Source organism: Eptesicus fuscus, chromosome 1 (assembly GCF_027574615.1).
Source record: "Eptesicus fuscus isolate TK198812 chromosome 1, DD_ASM_mEF_20220401, whole genome shotgun sequence".
Lineage (NCBI taxonomy): Eukaryota > Metazoa > Chordata > Mammalia > Chiroptera > Vespertilionidae > Eptesicus > Eptesicus fuscus.
The window spans coordinates 134489587-134514928 of NC_072473.1; the positions used below are offsets into that span (position 1 = coordinate 134489587).

The window sequence follows — 25342 nt, forward strand, 5'->3', positions numbered from 1 at the left end:
CAAGTGTTCAGCGATGAAGTGACAGGCTATGTAGCAGCACATACTGTAGAAAGCATCCCAACACCGAAACTCACCTTTTTTACTAAGGTCAATAGCAGCTTCTAAAAGCACTTCTAATTCCCCTTTCGGCAAAACTGGAACCACCCACCGAGGCCTAAGAGTTTTAAAAATAGAAAAAGATGTTTATTTATTGGTGCACTAAAAGAGGCACTATAAATGAGCTACTACTTATAATACGTCAGCATGAAAATACTGATATTCAAATAACATTAAAATATTAAAACAACAGAATATCTGCGTTGGCAGAATATCTGCGCTGTGAGACTTGTTTTCTAACGCTTTTAAGGAACTGTCAAACAAAAGATATAGCTATGAGAGAGAGGAGAAATAAAATTATTTTACTAATAGAATATAAACCTACTGCAATAATCAAATGTCAATTAAATGGATAAGCTATTGTTCGAGTTCGTGGGAAAGCGCTCTTTCAGGATTCAGATTAGGAGACATTATGATGAATCACTACTTAGTTGTTTTCGATTTCCTCGCAAAGAAGAAAAAAAATGGGAGGCAATGATTGACTTCAGCTTTGATTCATCACTTTGTCACCTTTTCCTGAAGGCTGAGAGGGGAGTCTCCAAATTTACTCATATGCGTCCACAGGTACCCAACCCGCTCCCTCCCCCAAACCAGGAGGCAGCCAGCATCCTTGTGCTAGATCCTCTGGCGCCAGACCAGCTAGGATCTCTTCATGGCCTGGTTTACCTCAGGGCCATGCAAAAATCACTCAAGTCACCCAGCAACCAACATACCAGTAAGGAAAGACATCTTCATGAAATCTCAAAAAGGGCAATCACACGTACAGCTCTCCCTCAGCAGCCTACCAGCTCTGGTTGCGATCAGTCTGAAAACTACCGGCATAGTGCTCTTTCATTTTAAAATCCATTAAGAACCACAGGTTCTAAGCACTTGACAATGACTTACTTGCCATGTCAGGCTATTAAGGAGGCCGCGTGGTTACTGTGGTACCCTGTCCACTCTTCCTCTTCTTCTTCTCTGCTCCCCATCACTATGCTGAGACCTGGGTGCTTTGCCCGTGTATCACACCCACTCAAAGCCAAACCAACTCACCTATTGATCATGTCATCCAACTTGGCCAGGTCGGTGTGTGGAAACGCAGGCTCCTCCTCTTCCAGCTGCGGGGGAGCATCACCCTGACCTTGCTCATCTGGAGGAGTTGCCGGGGAATTTTCATTGGAAGAATCAGGCGATGACGTCTGAAAAATCAACAATTCCAGATTGAGCTTTGTATAACGCATGTACATCTAATAATTCAAACACCAACACTGACTAGGGGGAGATGACATAAGTATTGTAAGCTGAGGTTTAAGGCAGTCTCCGTGCCACTATGCTTTAAAATAATTTCATTTCATTCCCAACAGCCTAAGGAAGTACTCTGCCATTTAATAGATGGAAGAACACAATCAGACAATCATTAATTAGCCCCAAGTTACAAAGCTCCACTCCAACTCTGTGGTCAGGATTTGAACCCAGATCTAATTCTAAAGTTTGTGTTCTCAATCACCATGTATACTGCTGTTCTGCTTACACTTCCCACCACGACAGACTTTATTACACAAATAAAAAAAGTCACATTTTACAGATTTAAAAGTTTTGACTTGTTATTTTTTAATTTGGAGAGAAAAAAAAACACTTTATTCCATACTTTCCCTAGTCTCAGATCATTATCCAAAAACTATTAAAACTTCATGATTGTGGTTTCTAAATAAATCACACCATTTTCACCTGATGTTGCTAATTTTATTCATTCATTCTTCCTTTTTAGCTCATCTTTCTCTTCACCCTACTTCAGCTGTGCATACTTTTACAACCTAATAAACTTTTCGGACCTTAATTCTCAGGAAAGCTGGTTTATTATTTTTTTTTAAAGCCCCTTTCCCCTCCCGTGGTATATATAAGTAATAAACTTTCACGTACTCACAACTGTAAACCTACTTTTGCCCATCCCTATATACATGCTCATAGAAATCATAAAGACAGAAATAACAATTAAAATACCTGTAATAGAACAGAAAAGCACCAACATTTAAAATGATTTAATTCCAATCTTTGTTCTATGAGCAAAAAAACCCGCCTATATATGTATAAATTTCAATAACATTAGGATGACACCTGCTTAAGCCTGTGTCTTTCCATTTGACATTTGCGTCTTCTCCTACACATCATTAAGAATCTTTTATAAAAAGTGTAATGCCATATTAAATGAAGTAAACAAATTAAAGGGTATTTAGTATTGTGCAACTTTTATTGCTCAGATAAACAGAGCTGCAATGAATCTTCTTATACATCAATCTTTGTGCTGAACCTCAATCATTGCTTAGGATGGATCCTGGGCGGAGAGTTGCTACAACAGCAGCAGAGACGATTTCTTAGTGCTGCTGTGCGTGCGCATTGCCCAATGCCATCCCGGAAAAGCGCACCGGCCCAGCAGCAGCACCCAAGCTTGCTGAGCCAGTGCCTTTGCCAAGGCTATTTCATGTGCCACCGAGCGCTCCTCCACACCGGAGCCCAAAATTCCCCCGGAGGGAACACCCTTTAAAAAAATATTACATGTGAAGTGAAAAACACCTGATGGATTTTAGCAATTCCTTTAACGCCAATATGTGAAAAGCACATCCCAAAAGCAAACTTAGAGCTGGGAAGTGATCAATGCTATAGTTCCTTCTTCTTGGTCCGACAGTGTCAAATCTTGTGAAATACTGAAACTAAAATTCTAACATTAGAAGTAGAGAAGAAGAAAATGAAAGGGACTTGACAGATAGTTAATATAATTTATTTTGTTCCTTTGTTGTTTAAATCATCATTTTTCCGAATTGCAAAGATCTACTAGAAGAGAACATAATGTGGAATCATAATATTAAATGGAATACCACATAATAATACATTGAAACCCAAGAACTCTAAGAATTATTAAGAACACCTTAGCCCTAGCTGGTTTGGCTCAGTGGATAGAGCGTCGGCCTGCAGACTGAAGAGTCCAGGGTTCAAAATTCCAGTCAAAGGCACATACCTAAGGTTGCGGGCTCGATCTCCAGTAGAGGGCATGCAGGAGGCAGCCAATCCATGATTCTCATCATTGAGGTTTCTCTCTCCCTCTCCCTTCCTCTCTGAAATCAATTAAAAAAATAAAAATAAAAAAAGGAAACCTTAAATAAAAATAAGGTTAGAATAGAGGTTTAATTTTGTTTAAAGCCACACAAGCCGTAAACACTGCAAAAGACATGAGGAATCCATGCACAGCACAGGTATAAAGCTTGGGACAAAAGGGAGCAAAAGATACGCGAACTTCACTACTAGCTCCTGGTTTAAAAATAGAAATCTTTGGCACCCAACCTTAGACTATGTTTAAAGAAACCTGAATACTGGCTAACAAATTCATGACACAGGAAAGACAACTCTGTCCAACACCTGTGACCACGTACTTCAGTCCTTTCATGTCTTAAAAGTGCAGACTGGAGAGAAAGAGAAATAAAGTTGACACATTTATTTGGAAAAATATTAAAACGTGACCTGCTCATTTCTCTAAAATGGCAGGGGAGAGGAAAACAGGGAGAGGGGAAGATGCATGTGCAGCTCTTCTCCTTCTTCCTCTCTTTTTAAAATATATTTTTATTGATTTCAGAGAAACATCAATGATGAGAGAATCATGGATCGGCTGCCTCCTGCACGCCCTCTACTGGGGATCGAGCCTGCAACCCAGGCATGTGCCCTTGGTTGGAATCAAACCTGGGACCCTTCAGTCCACAGGCTGACGCTCTATCCACTGAGCCAAACTGGCTAGGTCCTTTCCTTCTTTTTAAAAGTATATTTTTATTGATTTCAGAGATCTAGAAACATCAAATGATGAGAGAGAATCAGGATCGGCTGCCTCCTGCATGCCCCACACTGGGGAGGAGCCCGCAACCCAGGCATGTGCCCTTGGTTGGAATCGAACCTGGGACCCTTCAAGTCCGCAGGTCCACGCTCTATTCACTGAGCCACACCGGCCAGGGCTTGCGCAGCTCTGTTCCATTACACTTGTACTAGAGAATGCCTACTCTATGACACCAGTTACCAGGGCCATAAAGCTGGCATGGTGCACAGCTAACATCGGGACACCAGCAGCATGAGCCGAGTCCGTGCTCTTAACCATGGGCTACGCTGCCTGACTTGCTGCTCCCTCCAGAAGTGACCCAGGGCTTTAAATACTTCATCTGGCCGACCCACAGGGTGAGGTACCAGGAAAAGGAGGACTACAGACTCGTGTCACCATCTCCAACACCCGAGCTGTCTCGTTCCTGTGTGAGACAGCTAACATGGACTTTTCGAATGGTTAATGGTCGCTTCACCAATTCTTCAGAACATGGTCCATCCGTTAAGTACCCCACAGTAGACACATCAATGGAACTCTGACGCGCCTCCTCAAAGTCCTACCTGATTCTGCTGGAGGGGGGGCTGAGACTGGCCATCAGGAGCCTGGCCCTGGTTGTCATTCCCTCCTACCGGAGAGCCACGAGTCGTGGCTGTCATACTCGACACAGGGCAGATCTTTGCAATTTTGTCTGCTTATGTAGTTGTCTTGAGAAAAGAAATCAGAGTCCACTTATAGAAGATGAAGTACCAGCATCTGTCAGTCTTCGGAAGCTCCAATTCAAGAATAAACCATCCTGCACAGACCATTGCATAACCTACAAGTAGAAGAAAAAGGAACCTTTGTTTTAGACACAACAAACATGCATTAAGGAATCGCTCCCACTCAATGTCACCAGTGAATCAGTCAGGAGAAGGTAGTTATAGAAATGAGAACGCAAAGTGAGACGCTCAAGTCTCCTTAATACTGGACCCAACTTAATAAACTGGTGGCAGCGCATCAGCGGTTACATCAAGGAAACGTAACGGTCTTCCTTCAATTCACTGATGCCTTAAACCAGGGGTCGGCAAACTCATTAGTCAGCAGAGCCAAATATCAACAGGACAACGATTGAAATTTCTTTGGAGAGCCACATTTTTTAAACTTCAACTTCTTCTAACGCCACTTCTTCAACATAGACTCGCCCAGGCCGTGGTATTTTGTGGAAGAGCCACACTCAAGGGGCCAAAGAGCCGCATGTGGCTCGCGAGCCGCAGTTTGCCGACCACGGCCTTAAACGCACTGCCAAAATGTGTCTGCTCAAGACAAACGAAGGGAACAAAACCTGACTCTATAAACTTTGCAGGAAGCACTGCACAACCAGCATTCATCACTGGTATCAAATGGTTTTAAACAAGCTTACCGGAGGTTTTAACCAACTGAAAAAGTTTGGGGACCTTTCCTTCCAAGGTTCAACCTCTATACTGTTACTCCAATGCAGCTGAATCTGTCAAGCGACCAACTGCCAATGACCACGATGCCCCACTTTGGGCCACCAGCCTCGCAATTCTAGACGCAGGGTCTCATCCTTAGTTGCACAGGAACATCATCTGAGGGGCTTTAATTAGCGCTGACATCCAAGCCCCTCTCCAGATTGAATGGATTATCATATGACATAGATGTTGCTCTTGCTCTCTCACCTCTTCCTCCCTCCCACTCTCTCTAAAAATCCATGGGAAAAATATCCTCAGGCGAGGGTTAGCTAACAAAAAAACCTACCCCAGTAGTTGATTCTAATGTGCCAATTTATTGAGAACTGTAGCTGATTGGTTATAGGTATATCCTGCTGTAAGTAAAGCGGCCAGCGTGTCCCTTTACCCCAGAACAGCCTAACATTTACACCTCAAAATTAAGTATAATTACTCAATCCAGAGATGGGGTTCTAACAAGATTTTGTTTCACTTGTCAACAGGAAAAAATCTTAAGTACTGATGAGGTTAAAGGCAGACAGAAAAATCTGTCATATGTGAAGTGGAAAAACAAAAGATTACATGATTGAGCAAGCTCTCACTTTTGTTTTCCATTTTTATACACCCTACGTTACCAGAAGTTATGTGAATAGACGATCTTAAAAGCCTGAAGAAACTCGCCTATCTTTAGCTATTTTGGTCTGCTGGCAATTTATTTGAACAACATTTTTCTTGCCACTCCAAACATCAGCTCACCAGCTTAACTCCCTCCTTCTCTCCTTCAATCTGCTCCAATCAGATTGAAGTAGACCTGGACTCAAAATGGCCCTGTGTGCTCCCCCCGCCCCCCAGTGGGCGGTGCTCCAAGCACCCCCTCAACTTCTCCTGCATGCTTTGTCCTTAGCCTAGAGTCTAGGCCCTAGCCCTTCCTTTCTGGAAAAAAATCAAGCTCTGCCCGCCCCCTGCTCCCAAAACCTTAAAAAAAGCCTGTCTCTCCCCTTTCCTTCTGCCATCCCCTCATCCACTGCCGTGTCTAAGCTACCAACACTGTGTGCTGCCGGCTGGTTTTAGTTGAAGGCTGTGGATGGTTAGAAGATCCACTCCCATAAAACCCCACGCAAAGCTTTGTGGACATGAACATCTGGTGGGGAGAATGAGGTCTGACCCCCGGATCATCAGTGCTCCCACCAATCACACGGCTGCCACCACCCGCTCCGTCTTTTCCCCGGATGCTAGCTTGGGAGACTTAAGAGTAAGAAATTTGTCAAATCTGTCAAATCATGAGGAGCTTAAAAAAAACACTGAACCCATCAAAACTAATTTCTGGACACAAACAGAACTCTTATTCAAAATCCTACCTCTGCCCCTCACAAACTGCTTTTTTTTTTTTTTTAAATTAAATTTGCCTATCTTAAAGGCAGTAAGAAACTCTCACAATTTTTCCAGGTCTTTCCAACTGAGATAATGCTATCCACAAAAATGCTGTGAGAATTATTTTAATAAAGGTGTTTTGCAAATACCAAGCACACAATAACTTTTTAAAATGTAATTTTCTTTTTTCTTTTTATAGGTACTGTGTAGGATTTTTGAGTATTTGAAGAAAATTATCAAAGATATGCTACAACTAAGTTATGCAAGAATAATACTGTTACATTTCTTAACCAATGCCATTTAGTCCACATGGCAATATCAGGTTGCCTGAACATGGCATCTTTTCATATTCAAACTTAGCATCTCCACACCCCCCAAGATGGGAAAAACATAACCCTCACCTGGATCAAGATTGCCATTATGTTTGTTTTCTTAAGGGGAGAAGAGGGAGAGGGAGGGAGGGAGGGGAGAAACATCCACCGGCTGCCTCCTGACCAGGACTCGAACTCACAACCTTCCGGTGTAGGGGAAGATGACTGAGCCACCAGGCCAGGCGGGCATCATTTGTTTGAAATAAGCAAGCCACTTACTAGCTATTTCATACTTTGCTGAACTGGCTTTCTCTAGCAGCTTTCAATGGGAAGTCCTTAACACCAGACCCCCCAGGACAAAGAAGACTCCTTCCCTGCCCAGTTGTTATTCTCTCTGCTCAAATGGTCCTCAGAGGCTAGAGTCTCTCCCCGAAACCCTGAAGCTTGGTCAAACCCGTTTACCTTGCCCCCACTCTCCCGCAGCATCCAAGTCCAGTGGATGGTAAGGTGGGTTCAGTTACACTTTGTTTCCTTCAAGTCCAGAACCTCCTGAGAGTAGTTAAGAGAGGACTTCACTGTGTCCACTCCTACCCGGGGCTCTCTTGTTTCATCGCATCTGCGCGGTGCCCCCCCCCCCCCCCCCCGCCAAAACGCCAAGTTCCGCCAGGCCAGAAGCCGTCTGAACTCTTCCTCACTGAATGCCAGGGACTCACTGGCACACAAGCAGGTGCTCAAACTAAAGTGGGGGGCTGGCGTGGGTCGGGAAAACAACAAAGGCAGACCCTTCCCATCTGCATCAGTGTTATCGGTCCCACTCCCACGCCCACCCTCCGGGACCCAATGCGAACAGCAGCCTGGCTGGTCTCCCTGCTCCCAACCCGGGCAACCTCTGCGACAGCTCCCGCCACCTGTTCCACCTGTTCCGTAAGAACTCGGATTCAAGGGCACCCACAGTCAGCCATAACTTATTTTTCCAACACCGTCTCTCATTCCCCAATTCCAATCCTTCAACACAATTGTTCTTACTAAGGGTCATTAGAGCAGCTAACGGGAGTGTTTGCTTTGTGTGGGGCTCTATTGCAAGCGAGTTATGTGCACAAGTTTACCCCTCAGAACAAGCCTATCATCAGCCCCATTTCAGGAGGAAAGAAACTGGGGCGATAGCTAGGCGGTCAGAGGGGAAGAGCCAGGGGTCTCCACTGTTAACGCCCAGGCCATGCACTGATGATGCTGGAAAATCAGGAAGAAACACTTTTTCTAAAGCTGGACTTCTCACTTTTTATGATGTCCCCATGTTAAGGATTCTAAGTCATCGCCAACGGCCACGCACCACAGACTTTGCTTCTATAACCCAACAGCTGTATTCCTGAGAGATGCGGCATACACAAGAAATGTTCCAGAACTACTGTGCAACGGGAGGTGAGCTTCACACAGCGGACTTTGAAATGCAGCAAATTGCTTTCCACAGCGGAGTCCACAGCGATGTTCAAATGTAGCCTTTGCTCGAGTGAAGGCCTGGTTTTCCAAGTCCACCAGCACGTTTTCCAACACCAACAACATTATCATTAGCACAGGACTCATCATTCTGATCACGTTGTCATGATAAACTGGACACAAATCCACGTCAAGGCCGTGAAAAACCACCCACAGAATGGGAGAAACAAATCCGAAACCATGAATCTAATTAGGGACTTGCATCTGAAACATAAAAAAATGCTTACAACTCTAATAAAAAGACAATCCAATTTAGAAACAAGGCCAAGAAGCCCAAGAGGCATTTCTCCAAAGATCTAGAAATGGGCCGAAAGCACACGGAAAGATACACACAATCATGAGCCTTCGGGAAACGCCAAACAGCTCCAATGATACACAGTGCATATAGGGCTTGGTATATAACTGGTGGTTTCAGGCATCTGGGGGTGTATCCCCTGTGGGTAAGGGGGGGATACTGTATGTCAATAGTGACATGAAACGTGAGTGGGTCCAATCACAATGGAGAGAGAGGCTGGAATTGAAGAAGGAAGATCCAATCACATAATGTCAACAGGAGACAGATTTTAGATCCAAGGACACAAATTGGTTGAAAAATAAGCAACAGCAACCATTAGAAAGCTAGAGTGGCTACACATTTATGAAAATAAAATTGTAGACAAAAGGACTGCTCAAGATAAAGAGGAATAGTCTACAATCAAAGGGCCCATTTATCAAGAGACATAACAATCATAAGTATTATAGGCACAACATAACAGAGCCTCAAAACATATGAAGGGGAAAAAAGAGAAAGGAGGGACATAGACAATTCAACAATAACTGAAGACTACAAGGTCCCACTTTTATAATGGATAGAACTAAGCAAAAGATTAACAAGAAATGGGACTACATCAAACTCAAATGTTTCTGCACAGCAACGGCAACGAAATGAAAAGGCAACCTAACTGGAGAAAACATTTACAGATCATATATCTGATAAGGCTTAATATCCAATGTATAAAGAACACATACAACTCAACAGCAAAAAATAAAAGAAAAATCTTGCATTTGCAACAACATGGATGGACCATGAAGGCATTAAGTGAAATAAGTCCACCAAAAAGAGAAATACTGTAAGATCTCACCTATATATGGAATCTAAAATGAAAACATAAAACCCCAAGTTCATGGTATAGAGAGAAAAGACTGGTGATTGATTGCCTTATGGACAAAATGGGCAAAGGTGGTCAAAAGGTACCAATTTCCAGTTATAAAATAAGTTGGTCACAGGAGGTAATGTACAGCCTGGTGACTATATATATAAAAGGCTAATATGCAAAGGGTACCCCTGGGAGTTCAACCTGGAATTTGATTGACAGGCACTGACCACCAGGGGGCGGAGTGGAACAAAGGAAGGCTCTGGCTGGCAGCTGGAAGGCCCTGATTGCCCTCCGGGCCTAGGGACCTTTCAAAGTAGCTAGGAAGCCCTGGCCCATGTGGCTCAGTCAGTTGAGCGTCTAAGGTCACTGGTTCAATCCCTGGCTGCGGTGCATACAGGACGCAACCCATCAACGTTTCTCTATCTCCATCTCTCTCTCTCCCGCCCCCAGCTTCTCTCTAAAATCAGTAAAAACATAGAAAAAAGGTAGTTAGGAAAATGGATCTTGAAAGTTCTCATCACAAGAAAAATAATTTTTTAACACTGTATGGTAATTTAGGATGTTAACTGTACTCACTGTGCTGATCCTTCTGCAATATATACGAATATCAAATCATTACACTGTACACCTGAAACTAATAATGCTGTCAATTACACCACAATTAAAAACTAAAAACGAGACTTTAACACTATATATCAACTAGATCATACAGACACCCTTAGAACACCCTACCGAAGAGCAGCAGAACATGTCCATTCCGAGTGCACAAGGACAAATCACATACAGTAATGTTTAATATAAAAATGAAAACAAAACAGACTAGTTTTTAAAAGAAAACACTTGAGCACAAGAAGAACAGAGATACTGTGAAGGCTAAAACCGCGCAAGGAAAAGGAGACGGGTGCGCAAAGACTATTAAAACTTGAAATTAAATGCCCCACATGTAGGCATTTCTACATGCAATCTGCCCTGAACATCTTCGGTCACAGCACTGTGAAGCCCACTAAGTCAGCAGGAAGAGCTTTCCTCCTTTGAATCAAAGTTCACTTCCCTCGTCATTCATAACTACCTATTGTTAGTTTATAGTTGGGCCCACTGACCAGAAAGTTAGTATCACAACTTTCTACACTATAATCCTTCAAAACACCCAGCTTTACAGTGCACGTACACCCGGATTGCTTTTCAAGAGGAAGATATACCTTCTACTTACACATTCATCCATCAAACCCTTCTGAACAGTGATGTCCCAGTGCCTACAACAAATCAACCTAATAAGTGAGCAATGGTGACTTAAAATATCTGACACCATCACATACCAAATGTCACAGAAGACAAGCCTACTCATCAGTTTCCTCCTTGTAAAATGACAGGATCACAACGAAGTTACCTATTAATAGTTCTCACCAACCTTTATCACAATTAACTTACAGACGTCACCAATCCAATCATGAGATGCTGATCCAATCAATACACTGCAAACAAAGACCTCATTTCCTTTAGTCAACATTTTCAGCAAGGCGGATAGATGATCAATAATCAGTTTTCAATGTGCTTCTGGCCGGTCCTCTCTTCTACCTGATTCTCCAGTTAGATTACGTCACAAATGTCAAGAATTTCAAGAGAAAACCAAAGAATCTGAAATTCCTTTTAGTCAATGAGATTATCTTCAGGATATTAACAGCCTTGAGATACAATCCACTTACCATACACACCACCCATAATGTGTACAATTCACCTGATTTTAGTTTATTCAGAGTTGTACAATTAGCACCACAATCAATTTTAGAACATTTTCATCGGCCCAAAGAGAAACCCCATATCCATTAGCATCCATCACTCCCCAGTCCCTCCTCCCTCCCTCCAGTCCTAATGTACCCTACTTTTTCTCTCTGAGATTGGTCTATTGTGGACATTTCGTATAGATGGCATCACATAACATGGCACCTTTTGTGACTGGCGTCTCTCACTAGCATCGTCGTCTGTCAGTTCATCCAAGTTGCATTTCTTTTTCTCGTCATTAAGTATTCCAGTGGATGGCACACATTTTTATGTGTTCATTAGTTGAAAATTTGCATATATCTTTTTGAGTTAGTGTTTTCGTTTTCTTCAAATAAATACCCAGAAGTGGCATTACTGAATCATATGCTAGTTCTACTTTTAATTTTCTGAGAAACCGCCATACTGTTTTCCATAGTGGCTGCACCAATTTACATTTCCGCCAACAAGGGATCCTTTTTCTCCGAATCCTTGCTTATTTCTTGTCTTCCTGGTTTATATCTGAAGGCTGTTTTTTAGTCTGAAGTATTGAATCTCTCAAGAGAAAAGATTTTCCAGACATATTCTAAAGCCAAACGTGCATAGTTTTTTAATTAACAGGATGTTTAATCTCCCTTATTACTAAATAGATTAAGGTGGGGGTTTTTAAAATCTTGATGTGGGAAGAAATTGATCATCATAAGGAAGACAACTATATTTTATTGATTTTGAGAGAGAGAGGGAGAGAAAGAGATGGAAACATCGATTGGCTGCCTCCTGCACTGCCCCTACTGGGGATGGAGCCCACAACCCTGGCAGGTGCCCTGACTGAGAATGGAACATGGGACAACACTCAATCCACTGAGCCATACCGGCTGGGTGATTAAGTTCATTTTTAAAAAACATCTTCTTTCAAAAAATTCACTCAACTAGTGATTTTGAGCTACAAGGCTTAAAGCTATCTGCTGGTCAAACTTAAAATTTTATAGGTAAGCAAGAGTTAAGTATCAGTAAGATCAATAAACATGTTAAAAGATTATAAACATCTAGAGGCAAATGAACATTTAAGCCACAATTAGCAATTCCTAAATCCCCATCAAAATGGCCAAAGTTAAAAGGACTAACAGTGGGAAGTGACACTGCTGGCGGGATCCTAACTTGGCACAACCAGTTAGTTACCTGGGAAATGTGGTCGGCGGCATCTCCTAAAGCTGAACACACACATACCCTGTAACACCCAGCAATTCCACTTCGGGGTGTGTAGCAAAGACCACCACGGACAGACATGGGCTAAAATAATCATGGTAACACTGCTTATAATTGGTAAAAACACTGCAACAATAAAATGGAGACGTAAACCATGGCATATTTCATTCAATGACTACACAGTAATGAAAAAGAAAAAATTAATCAAGCATATGTTAGGTAAAAGCAGCAAGACTCAAAGGTGTACACTCTCTTATTCCTTTTATGTAAGTTCTTAAAGGGGCATAACTAACTCATTGCAAGATGGTCAGAATATTGTGGGGTGGTTTTCTTTTTTGGGGTGGGGAGAGGAGGCATGAGGGAGCCTTCTGGGATGCTGGAAATTGTCTATGTTGATCTGAATGGTAGTTCTGCAGACATTTGTAAAAAGTTATCAAACTGCACATTTAAAACGTGCAGACTTGCTGTATGCAAGATATATCTCCATTAAAAAGTAAAAATTCACAGTAGATAAGCCACTCAAAAGAGAATGCAAGGTTTCCTTGGGAGCCTGAGGCACTGGTTCTCACTAAGACCCCTGTTCAGGAGATTCAGGAGATGAAAACGGTTTTCATGATAATAAGGTGGAATTTGCCAATTTCCCGGCCATTCTCCCTCAGGTGTACAGCCGAGTTCTTCCCGAGGCAGCATGTAATTATGTGACAACAGATTGAAGGCAGAGGCCGATAGAGAATCCAGCTGTCTTCTATTAAGCCAGATATGCAAATTTGCAAACATGTAAAACAGCAACACTCTTCTCACTAATTCCTGTTTGGGGAAAGTTATTTTCCAGAAAAGCATTATTTACGTTAATGTGCAATGATTTTTGTGTTGAGTGCATACACACATTTTTAAATGTCTGTTTTAATTTCTAATGTGGTAAATATCATTGGATAGAACCCCACATAAACAAAAGCTCTTCCACTGAAAATATGAATGTGGTTTAAAAAACACACACACACCCAAATGGAAGCCAGAGAATCTTTCCATGATTCTCCTTTCACTGACATGATTCTCCTTCCCATGATGCACTGAGGAGAACGAGGCCATCCTCAAGCAGAGGCCACCTGAGACAGCTAACATTGACATTGTCAGACAGTGGCCTCTGCTATCAGGCAAGGAACACACCCGCAGGCACATTAGGTTCCTCCCCCAACCCTCAGTCTGGACCCACAATCCCTCTCAAGCTCCAAGTCAAGAACTCAAGAATTTTGAATAATTGATTGATATATCTAAAGGACACAGTAAACAGATATATACGTACTAATTAAACATGAGTTTCTAGGGGTTTTTCCACTTCTCAAGTCAGAGCACAGCAAAGTATTATAAACCCTCTAATTATACCTCACCTCTTATATATAAGCTTTATTACACATTTGCCATACTTAATTTCCTGCTTCATCCTAATGATTTCATTCAGCCCTGAACAAAGTCAACCAATAGAAGCAGCGAGCACAACCTAACCCCACCAGGCTACAGGTTCAGACCCTGATCAGGTCCCTGTCGAAGGACACCAAGGCCACCGCTGAGACCTCCAGGCGACGCGCTTTTGTTTTCCAATTATTTTTATTTTTATTTTAAAAAATATATTTTATTGATTTTTTATAGAGAGGAAGGGAGAGGGATAGAGCGTTAGAAACATCGATCAGCTGCCTCCTGCACACCCCCTACTGGGGATGTGCCCGCAACCAAGGTACATGCCCTTGACCGGAATCGAACCTGGGACCCTTCAGTCCGCAGGCCGATGCTCTATCCACTGAGCCACACCCGTTAGGGCATTTTCAATTATTTTTATAGAAGAGCAAAATGCAACTACCTTGCAAATTCGCACACAAGACACGGGAAGCTACTGGAACAGGGCTGTTCTCAAGCAGGCAGTACCGCCTTGCAAGACAAAGAAACACCTTTATCAGCCAACAGGCAGAGCAGGACCTGACTCAGGTTGACAACTAGTTAACGTTTTAAAACGGGAAAAGGCATAGAAACAGGAAGCAGAGCCCAGCACCCAGTTCTTGTAAGAGGTTTTCACTCTCCATATACATAAGTGTAACATGCGCTGCTCTCTCATGTCCCAGGCCAGCACACAGAGAGGGAGGTAACGAAGACCTGAACCACAACAATGTGAAAATGACCATTAGAAAAAAGATAGCTTAAAAACAACCCCTCAAAACAAAACAAAACAAAACAACACCCAACAACATTTGTTCAAAGAAGCCTAAAGCATAATCTTGTAAAGCTCAGTAGCCACTGAAGAGGCAAAGCAACAGAGATGCATAACATGGACCAGGCCAAAGAGCAATTCAATTATGTTCAAGATGTTACTGAGAGAGAACACCGGGGCGCTCTAAAAGGAACACTGAGTAGCAGAAATGGGAAAGCATAGGGAGTGTATGGAGAATTGGGAGTCAAGTGAATGGAGAATAGGGGGACGGGACAAAAATAGTGGGAAATTAAGTTGGAACACATTATATTCAAGTCTACTTCATGATGACAGTTTGGGGCAGTCTTTAAAAAGGAGCTGGGGCCCTAGCGGGTTTGGCTCAACAGAGTGTTGGCCTGTGGACTGAAGGGTCCCGGGTTCGATTTCAGGTCAAGGGCACATGCCCAGGTTGCAGGCTCGATTCCCCAGTAGGGGGTGTGCAGGAGGCAGCCGACCCATGATTCTCTCTCATCATTGATGTTTCTCTCTCTCTTCCTCTCTGAAATAAATAAAATAAATAAATAAAATGGGAGAGCTCGGAAGGAGGGACATGAAAACCGTTCCGTAGGCAGGTGAACAAATGGCACACACTCAGGTCCCAAGGCAGAACACAATTTAGTAAATTCATCAGGTCACTGCTGAGAACCTTTGATTCAACACACATTTATAATATGGTTGCTTCAACATAACGGAATTATCAGAGGTAGGGTTTGTGTTTTTGCTTTTCCCCTCTTATATTCCCCCAACTTTTTCTTTCGGGGGGGGGGGGGGTAACATTTTAATATAGATCAGTATCTGGTTCATTTCAGCTCCTTCACGGCCAGTACTGGGGGCAAGACTGCTTCCGTTTCCCTGCCTTCTGTCTGCGATGACCAAGGTATACAGGTATCTGCTGCACTGGACTTGAAACTTCACATTATCCTTATTTTTCTCGACAGACTTGGCATCGTTTCGCCTGGCTGTGTGCAGGGTCCTTGATTTCCTCAATTTTGTGAGGCGACAAGGTACAGAGAGCTCGCAACCCACTCAGCTTTTTCTTAACAGAATACACTGACTTCGTAATTAGATAAAAGTTATAAAGAGAAAGTATAGAACTTTAGGAAACTTTCCAGCAAATAAACTCATTTAAGTATTTAAAAGTAAGCTTTAGTGTGTTCTGAAAACTTACTTTATATAGAACACTATCCCTCAAGACATGAAAATAAACTACTTTGATACCACATCGTTCCGATTTAGCTTTCCTTTAACATGGAATCAAACACCACGATGCTCTCTTAACTCTAAGCGCAAAGCCCAAAATATTTATGATCTGGCCCTTTATAGAAAGTTTGCTGATCCCGGAACGGACCCACCAAAGTCAATAGGAGGGAAATGGGCAAATGGGATAGGAAAGGGAAAGAAGTCAAAGACTCCTTTTCCTCCTCTTAATGTTTTCTCTCTTCCCAATACACAGGCTTTGCGCCCGAGGATGGGACCCTAACCACCACGTCAATCATCCCAGGAAAGAGAATGCCTTTGGTGATGGTCGGTCCATGTGAGCCTAAAGCGACCCAAGCTTCCATGACTGGTCAGTCACAGAAAGGGTAACCGAAAGGGCGACACATCCATTTCGGAGAGCAGTTTAGGTTACTGGAGGTCAACTATTCCTCCAGATTCTGCCATTCAGACAATCAAACAGTTATTGTAAACAACGGAATACTACGTGCTCTAACACACAAAGATAAAGGACAGGCTCCCTGACTTTACGATCCATTATCAACCAGGGAGAGACTTTAGTGTAAATTTTATGAGAGTGACTACAAAGGTAATGGGATTTCAAGAATCCACTCATTAATGTGACTCCGTCCATCTGGAGACAGCTTCATGAAGCAGCATGCTACCTCTGTCCAGTTGCTTTACCTCTTTGAGCCACGTTCCTTATCTGAAAACCAGAGTTTGACTAGAGCTAAGACTCCTTTCAGAGCTGCTCATCATAAAAGGATTATTAGGTCAAGTTTAACTCCAAACAATAAAGAGAATGGGGGGGGGGGAGGTGAGAGAAATCAGACCAAGAATATGGTGGACTATTCATCCAACAAAATATTATTGACTGCCTCATGTGCCAGGAACTTTCCAGGTGCTAGGGATGTATCAGTGGCCCTAGGATCTTGAGTCTGACCACATGGGTGCCACCAACCTAAAAGAATTCGGGACAAAATTAATCATCTAAAAAAAAATCAAACAAAAAGACACAGTATGGAGATAACTTAGAGCATCAACACAGGAAAGAAATGGCAGGAGGAAGAGGTGACACCAGAGCATGTCATTCCAGACTCCTAAAGCCAACTTGCAAGAATTTGGAGAGAATCCATTTCTACTGGGCATGACATTTGGGTTCACTGGAGAAGACTGGGCTCAGAATGAACTTCTATTTAACTTATTTAAAGAAACTGAAAGGTAAAAGGAAAATTCCATTGGCTTATACCCCAACTAGATAGACGTCTAATACAGTAACTTAATTCAGTCTCCTAGGAGGCGCAATAAAGAATGACAAAATTAGTTAGGACAACTTTTGAGATCAGCTAGTCTGACCCCCCCCCCCCCCAATTTCATACCAAATAAGATTCTAGACAATAGTAATTCCTAGCCCAATAAATGTGTTGAATAGATAAAAAGGAAACTAATGCCTTAACAGATGTAAATGTCAGTGGCAGAGCTGGAACCATGTGAATGTGCGTGAAATTGTAAGTGCTAGCCCGGTCTCTGCCCACTCCTCACCCATGTCTGAACCTTCCACTGGGTCTGCTCTGGAACTGTCGGCAGTGTGACTGACAAGGGTATCACTGCCTAACGGTGGGACACAATCTCAGCCTCAGATCTCCCCTTTCCCTAAAATGAATTGCAGAAAGAACCAGAAACCCCTAACCGCGTATCAGAGTCATCTTTTGAGGTTTTGTTTTTGTAATACGTTTTTATTGGTTTTTTCTTAAAAGGGGGAGGAAGGGAGAAGGAGAGAGAAACATCTATTGGTTGCCTCCCGCACGTGCCCAACCCAGGATGGAACCCGAAACCTGGGTAGGTGCCCTGACCTTCTGGTGCAAGGGATGCCACTGCAGCCAACGGAGCTGAGCCACACCGGCAGGGCCAATACATGTTTTAAAGCTCCCCAGGTGATTGTGATGCACAGCGAGGTGGGAAATCACTGTCAGTGACTGAGAATAGCTGGGAAACGCATTTGCTGTGGAATACACGTCTAGTGGATGGGTGTTCATTGAAGCTCATGAGACAAGCACAACACCTTTCAAGAACAAACATAAGGTAGCTCATCTTAACAGTATGTCTTTTCACACCTTATTCCTTAACAGTATAATACACTGGCCTTTGTTATTGAATAGCAATAACTGGGTGATAATCCCAGCTCCAATATGCATAACAGAAGGTTCATTAAGTCTACTTTCCTTATGATAGACTTCATAGCATAGGAAATAAGACTATAGTAATCATTAATTTAACAGAAAGACCTGACAAATCACGTGCCACGTTAAGAATGCTCAGAGATTCTACCATAGCAGGCTTTCCTCACTTCTTTCAATACAGAATTTAGCACAATGGATAGACCAAAGGAATTAAAACAATCAAGTGTTATCACTATTTCATTCATTCCATAAAATTATCAGCCCAAACTATAAAAAAGCTTTAGTTTAAAAAAGCTTTTGTAAAATGTACAGATATTAAACAAGGCTAAATAAAACTTAGAATTCTCAAATTGAACACAGATGCTCACATGATACTAAATGTTCACTTGTGAGATGAGTTAAACTACGGGGAGACAGTGCCTCCATTTCGCATTTTTTAAGAAAGGGGGTGGGGGTAAGAGATCAAGGAAAGGACTTGTATGCTTGCTTATGAGCATAACCCAGGGACATAGACACTAGGGGGGCGAGGGCCTGTGTTGGGGGGTGGGGTGGCCAGGGAGAGGTCAGTGGGGAAAAAAGGAGACTCATGTAATCCTCTATGTAATGCTTTAAACAATAAAGGACTAAATAAAAAGGGTTGAAAGTTGCCTAACATCATTTTAATAGCCAACTAAGCTATCAACCTGAACGTGTGGAAAGAACATACTTGCCTCAGAGCCTTAGCATCTCCCTGGACCAACCAAGACATTCCCCAAACTGCAGATTACTGTCATATTTTAAATTCTTAATCTAAAGTCACTCCAGGATAGAAAACAGCCCAAAAGTTGTTTTTTTGTTGTTCCCAAAAAACAGTAATCAGTGTTGTGTCACTAACCACGGGCTGCGCCTGCCAGACCTCAGTCCCTCATCTGTGGAATGGACACGATACCCTCTCTGGAAGGTAAGAAGTGGGAAATGTTTTCCAGTGCTGGCACTTTTAATGCCCGACGAACGACAATTATGCTGATAAGTGAGAACAGTTGAGAAAGGAAGAAATTGATCTTATTTGTCCACTTGGAAGTTCAGTAAGAACATGCTCACAGCAGTAACGCGGTGGTTTGCAAGCCCCTGCATCTGAGAAATCACCCTCCAGTGCTTTCCAACAGAGCTGTGCCCAGACCCCATCGCAGAACCAATCCCCAGTCTCTGGGAGTGGGACCCAAGCGTCTGCATTTTTTTTAACTCCCCCAAGTGCTTCTAATGTGCAGCCAGGGGTGGGGTCTGATGCATTAACCCTTTCCCAATTACTAACATTAGACTCTGTGAATGTTAAAATAAGACAACTCAGCCCTAGCCGGTTTGGCTTAGCGGATGGAGTGTCCACCCTCTGACTGAAGGGTCCCGGGTTCGATTCCCGTCTTGGTTGCAGGCTTATGCCAGAGGCAACCAATCATCTCACATCGCTATTTCTCTGTCTCTCCCCATCCCTTCCAAAAAACCAATGGGGAAATTTCCAGGGTGCGGATTAACGACAAGACACCTCAGCCATAAATACAACAGCTCTTATAGCCCCTAAAAGAACCAAGTGGAAACTGAAACCATGTTTTTCAATTTTTGAGGAAAAACAAAATCAAGATTCAGAAAACATAACAGCAAAAGAGGAAATATAATGCAGGCTTTTATACAGCATTACATTCCTTTAAAATTAAAAATCAACAACCACAGCATTAGACACCACCCCCGACCCGGTAACTGCCCCCCAAAACGAACCCTTTCACCACACCCCCCTATGTATTTCAAACAACCGTCGTTAGCCTGATTTAAACAAAGACTGGTTTCAATATTAAAATTCTGAATCTGAAGTGTGAAAACTTGATTCGTTTTCAAATTGTCCTTACGAAATAATAAATGGCCTAAAAGAAAAGAACTAACAAATCCAGGTTAAGTAAATTCAAGGGAAACATCCATCTTCAAAAAGTGCAGGAGCATTATTAATACCACATCAAAGAAAAATTATCGCTGGAGATAGCCAATGCAATCCCCCATCTTCTTGAGATGTTAGAAAATGCATTTCAAAATCCTGAAAGGAAAAAAGATCCAAAGTAAACCCCACTTGAGCATTCCAGTGATAAAACCAGAGAGCTACGGAACACCAAGAGATCCCCCTAATTTGATGAAAGGTAAAAGCTGCCTTCAAAGTTACTTTCTGAGGAATTTAGGTTTCAAGAACGTCTACATGTTCTTGCTGTTATCTAATCCCTCCAGAAATTTTCCCTCACAAACTACCAAGGTCAGCAAACAAAAGAACGTCAAGATACTACGTGGAGAATTACAAGTTAAATGTTCATGCAAAAAAAAAAAAAAATTTTTTTTAAAGGAACGGGGAGCAAAAATCCGTGTAAGTTCCAATGTGCTATTTTTTTTTTTCATTAGAGGAAGCAAAATACACCAGACACATTCTGAGTCCCCCCTGGGCACACCAATTTGAAATACTTCTGGTTTTCGCCGTATCTGCACCCTGGGAACACACAGCTTCGAGTTCAAGTTAGAAGACCAAGCGCCAGCTTGAAAATTGAGGACAAACAGCGACACATTGGTGTCGGTGATACACGAATCTGGAAGCTCTTGGAAGGCGTTTGCTGAAAGCAAAATGGCAGCGCACTGAAAGCAGCAGGCCCGGCGGAGCTGAAGGAGAGCTCGTGGGCTCTATTTTTACCAAGTTCAAGCGCACGGGCTCACAAAACCAGGCTGGCCGCGGGTAATCGGTCCTTCCCATGTAATCACTGGGCAGATACTGGGCTCCGGGAGAGGGTCAAGTGCCTGCTGAAAAGTTGCCTAATGGATGCGCTCCAAATTTTTCCTCAAAAGTGAAGCTCTACCCACGTTACAGACTTCAGGGGCTCAAGGGTTTCCAGGTGAAGGAATGCCGGCGCCGACTCCCCTCCCCCCCACATAAAGCACGAACCTTGAACGTACACGGGCCTCGCTCGGTTGCGTTCCGAGACCGGGAAGGCAGGCCACACACCTGTGCAAACCCAACAGCGGCAAAGCCAACGGACGGCAGTGCCGACTGCGGAGCTTTGCAAAAAGGAACCTGCGCCATTTGAGGCAAGTTGTCTGGGAGCGGCGAGGAAACCCCGGGGCGGGGGCCAGCCGCCGCAGAAACGCACCCCGACCTCACCGAGCACGGATCCACCTGCTCCGGGAGGCCGCCCGCGAGGATTTCACAATGAATGAAAAAGCAACCATTTCTCGACGCCCCAGCCTCGCGTCGCCTGGATCGGAAGGTCTTTGCACTAACCGACTCGCACACGCTACTATTTGGGGCAGAAACGGTTACGAATGGAAAGGTGGGGGGTCCCCGAGGCGGCTTTTCTGCACCCAAACCCCCGTCTGCGGTGGCCCGGGGGCCGGGGCGGCGGCGGCGGCGATGACCCGGCTGCGGCTGGGGTCGCGGGGAGGCTGCGGGCTTCGACGGGAGGGCGGGGGGAGGCGGCCGAGCCGCGGGGCCCGATCGCCCGACGTCGCCGAGGCCTAGCGCCCCGGCTCCAAATCACTCCACCTCAGTAATGGCGTTCGGTGTCAAGTGGAACAAGAATGGGGAGGAGGGCGAAGCCGTCCGTGCGCCCGGGTGGCAGCCCCGGACCAGGGGGGCCCGGAGCCCCCCGACGCCGCGCCGGCCCCCCGGGTGCGGATGCGGAGGCTGCCCGCAGGGCACGGAGACTCCATCCTCCCACTCGGCCCCAGACAGGACGGGAAGGGGGAGGAGGGGGAGGGACGGAGCCGTCAGCCATTTTCCCTTCCAGCCCCAAACACACACACACACACACACACACTCTCTCTCTCTCTCACTCCCGGGACGCCGGTCCGCGGGGAGCCCGGCCCCGCGCCCCCGCCCGCCCAGCCGGGGCCCGGGGTGGGGGCGGCGGGGAAGCCCCCGGGCCGGCCGTCGCGGGGTGCACGGCGCACACACACCCCCCTCGCCCTCCTCCCCGCGGCCAAGTCCAGCTGTTGCCCCGGGAAAACGCGTCCGTCCTCCCCCCCCGTCGCCCCGGGCGAGGTGGCCACTCACCGCACAACCCGGGCGTCTCGTCTTCGGCGGCAGGACACGCGGAGCCGGCAGCGCCACTCAGTCGCGGGGCCAGACGGACGCGGGTGCATCCCAGGCCCCCGGTCGGGGGAGGGGGGAGGGGGACACGACGGGCGACAAAGTGTGTGGAGAGGCCGCGGCGACAGCTCGGGTGCCGGGACTCCGCGCTCGCAGCGCCCGCCCTGCAGCGGTGGCCGCTCCTCCTCCGCCGCCGCCGGCCCTCTTCCCTTCCTCTCAGGCCGGGCTCTGCGCTCCGCTCCGACGGCTCCGGGCGGTGCGTCTGTCCTGCGTCACCTCCTCCCGCTCCTCCTCCCGCCGCGGCCGCCTCGCTTTCCCCGATCGCCGTCCGCGTCCGCGCTCCGGCCTGCTCGCTGCGCTGCGGCTCGCTCCTCGCGGCTCGCTCCCGGCGCCGACCGAGCCGGGCGCTGAGGAGCCGCCGCCTCCCGGGAGGGGCGGCACACGGACTCCCGCGAGGCCTGCGAACTGAGCGCGGGAGGGGCTGAGCGGGGAGGCCCCGGCGCGCCGGCTGCACGGGGGCTGCAGCGCCGGCGGCGGCCACTACCTTCCGCAGCCGCGGCTGCCCGTCCTCGTCAATATGGCGGCTCCAGCAAAGCAAAAAAAAACACACAAAAAAAACCGCTCGGCCAGCGGCGGCGGCGGCGGCGGCAGGGGCAGCGGCGGCAGCGCAGGCGGCGGCGGCGCAGACTCCCACCCGCTCCAGAGCCGCCCAGAGCCCCGGCCCCGCCCCCCGCAGGCCCCGCCCCCCGCAGGCCCCGCCCCCGGCCCGCGCCCGCCGCCCCCGCCTACCCGGGCGATCAGCTGTTCCTCCCACTCCCTGCACTCGAGCACCTCCCTCCGCTCCTCCTCCACCCGAAGCCTGGGAGCCTGGCGCGCCGCCCTGGGAGCCCGGCCGCCAGACGCGGAGAACCCGGAAAGCTGGGGGAGGGGAGACAATGCGGGCAAGATTGTTCGCTCAGAGGCGCTCCTGCCGCCCCGCCCTCCGGGATCGCGCTGCCCCCTCCCGGGGACACTGTTACCCAGCCCCGGGCTCCCCGCGGAGCAGGGGCCGAGGTGGCAGGAGGACGGGCGGGGGTGGGGGCAGGGCGGCCCGCGAGGACCCGGCGTACCACGCGGCAGGAGCTGGCGGATCGGGGTTGGCAGGCTGTACGGACAGGACAGAGTTAATCGCGCGAGCCACAGCCGCGTCGCTCAGAGTTTGACTGGGGCCGCTTGTTTTTGTTCCATTGTGAACCGTGGCTCCGCCGACGAGTGCCCGGATGATGACGTCACCGCCCCCCAGTTCCGGGATTGTGGGGGGAGGGGTGGCGGAAAGACTAGATCCGGAGACCACGCGCCGGGCGCTCGCACCCGCGATGTCTGGGGGGGGGGAGGGGCGGCTAATGAGGGGGGGGGGTCCCGGCGGCGCTCGGGGTCCGGGAGGCGGCCAGGCCCCCGAGGCGGGGACGCTGCCAGGCGGCACGGGTGCGAAGTCCCTGGCCACCTGCTCCACACCGATAGGAGGAAGGTGTGGCTATCTCCCAGGGCTGCAGGGGGTTACCAGCCAGGGGGAGCCTTCCCAGCCCCAGGAAGCAGGTGCTCCGAGGCGCTCAATCACTGGATCGTGCAACATCAGTACCTGAAAGCACTTAGGCCTCCTCCAGCCGCACCATGACCCACCACCCTCTGACCACAGAAGCCCTCAGAAAGGCAAGGGAAAACACTGGGAAGTGGCACAGACAAAGAAAGCACTAGAACTAAGCAGCCAGACGGGCCTCTCTCCCCAAATCATCAGCACCATTCCGCGCTGGGACCCCGAAGGGTCTTCGGAACCCGTGATACACATTATGTCACACACACTATTGTCTATGTTGATATTCCAGGCCCTGGAAGGGTAGCTCGGTTGAATTGGCCCCATAGCCAAGGTTGTGGTTTGATCCCGGGTCAGGGCACATACAAGAATCAACCAATGAACACATAAATAAATGGAACAACAACCCTCTCTGTCTAAAAAAATCAATTAAAAAAAAAAGCCTGCTATGTTGACATTCCAAAGTGGAGGTTATCAGGTTAATTTAAGATGCACGGACTGCTAGGAACAAGTCTACACAGAGTACCTTTGATGCCCGAACGCAGTTCCTAGTTTACCACAGCTTTCCTTTTGACTTAAAAATGCTGTACACACCCAACTGGATGCAAAAATCATAGCAAAACCCCATAAAACAAATCATTATATTTTGTATAGGAATGAGTTGGATGTACTTACATTATACCTTATGTTAATTTGTAATAAAGGGTCGGAATCCAAACTAATTTAGGGTGACACCGTGACAGTACAATACTAGCATCCTGATTTTTAAAACCATTTGTTTAGCCCAGCCGGTGTGGCTCGGTGGTTGAGCATCAACCTATGAATCAGGTTCATTTCCCCGTCGGGGAATGTACCCGGGTTACAGGCTCCATCCCCCATGTGGGGCGTGCAGGAGGCGGCCGATCAATGATTCTCTCTCATCATGAATGTTTCTCTCTCCCTTCCTTCCTTTCTGAAATCAATAAAAATATATTTTAAAAACATGTTTAAAAAACCCCACAGATTTGTTTACAGTATTAGACTATAGTTTCCACCACAAAATTTAACTAATAAGGTGTCCAAGACACAAACGTCATAGCCCTAATCATTCCTAGCACATTTTATCTTGCTTTTAAACTCACTTCCATGAACGGTCTGTGCACTAGCTTATGAGTTCCTAAAAAGCAGACACTACCATCCACGCACACTGCAGGTTTGCTAAATGCATGGTTATTCTAGTTAACCCTCAGCACCCTGGGAGGTAGCCAGTACATTCCCTGCTACCATTGGTTTGAAGTAAGGAAACATTAAGGGTGAGTAAATGTTGAACACAAGCCTTTTAACCCCAACAAAAAATGCCCCTTTCACGAGGATGTCGGCTCTCAATCCCATTGTTTCTGTTTGGGACAATGAAAAAGTTCTG

At 46.1% G+C, this 25342-nt stretch overlaps 1 protein-coding gene and 1 pseudogene across 5 annotated transcripts in view; both read right to left on the minus strand.

Annotated features, from left to right (window-relative positions):
* Nucleotides 1-23490, minus strand: part of USP9X (ubiquitin specific peptidase 9 X-linked) — a 75905-nt gene extending 52415 nt beyond the window's left edge. For 2 of the 5 annotated variants that reach the window (XM_054714432.1, XM_054714417.1), the window contains exons 1-4: nucleotides 22335-23027; nucleotides 4492-4745; nucleotides 1129-1274; nucleotides 75-154 (exon numbers count right to left, since the gene is read on the minus strand). In XM_054714432.1, coding sequence (XP_054570407.1) covers nucleotides 75-154; nucleotides 1129-1274; nucleotides 4492-4587 — 322 coding nt within the window. In that variant the 5' untranslated portion in view covers nucleotides 4588-4745; nucleotides 22335-23027. Of the gene's footprint in view, nucleotides 1-74; nucleotides 155-1128; nucleotides 1275-4491; nucleotides 4746-22334; nucleotides 23028-23479 lie in introns of those variants that run through there. The other 3 variants (XM_054714441.1, XM_054714437.1, XM_054714424.1) reach the window with 2 other exon arrangements.
* LOC103296464 (60S ribosomal protein L38-like) lies at nucleotides 15689-25067 on the minus strand (annotated as a pseudogene).
* Between the last annotated feature and the right edge of the window lie 275 nt (nucleotides 25068-25342).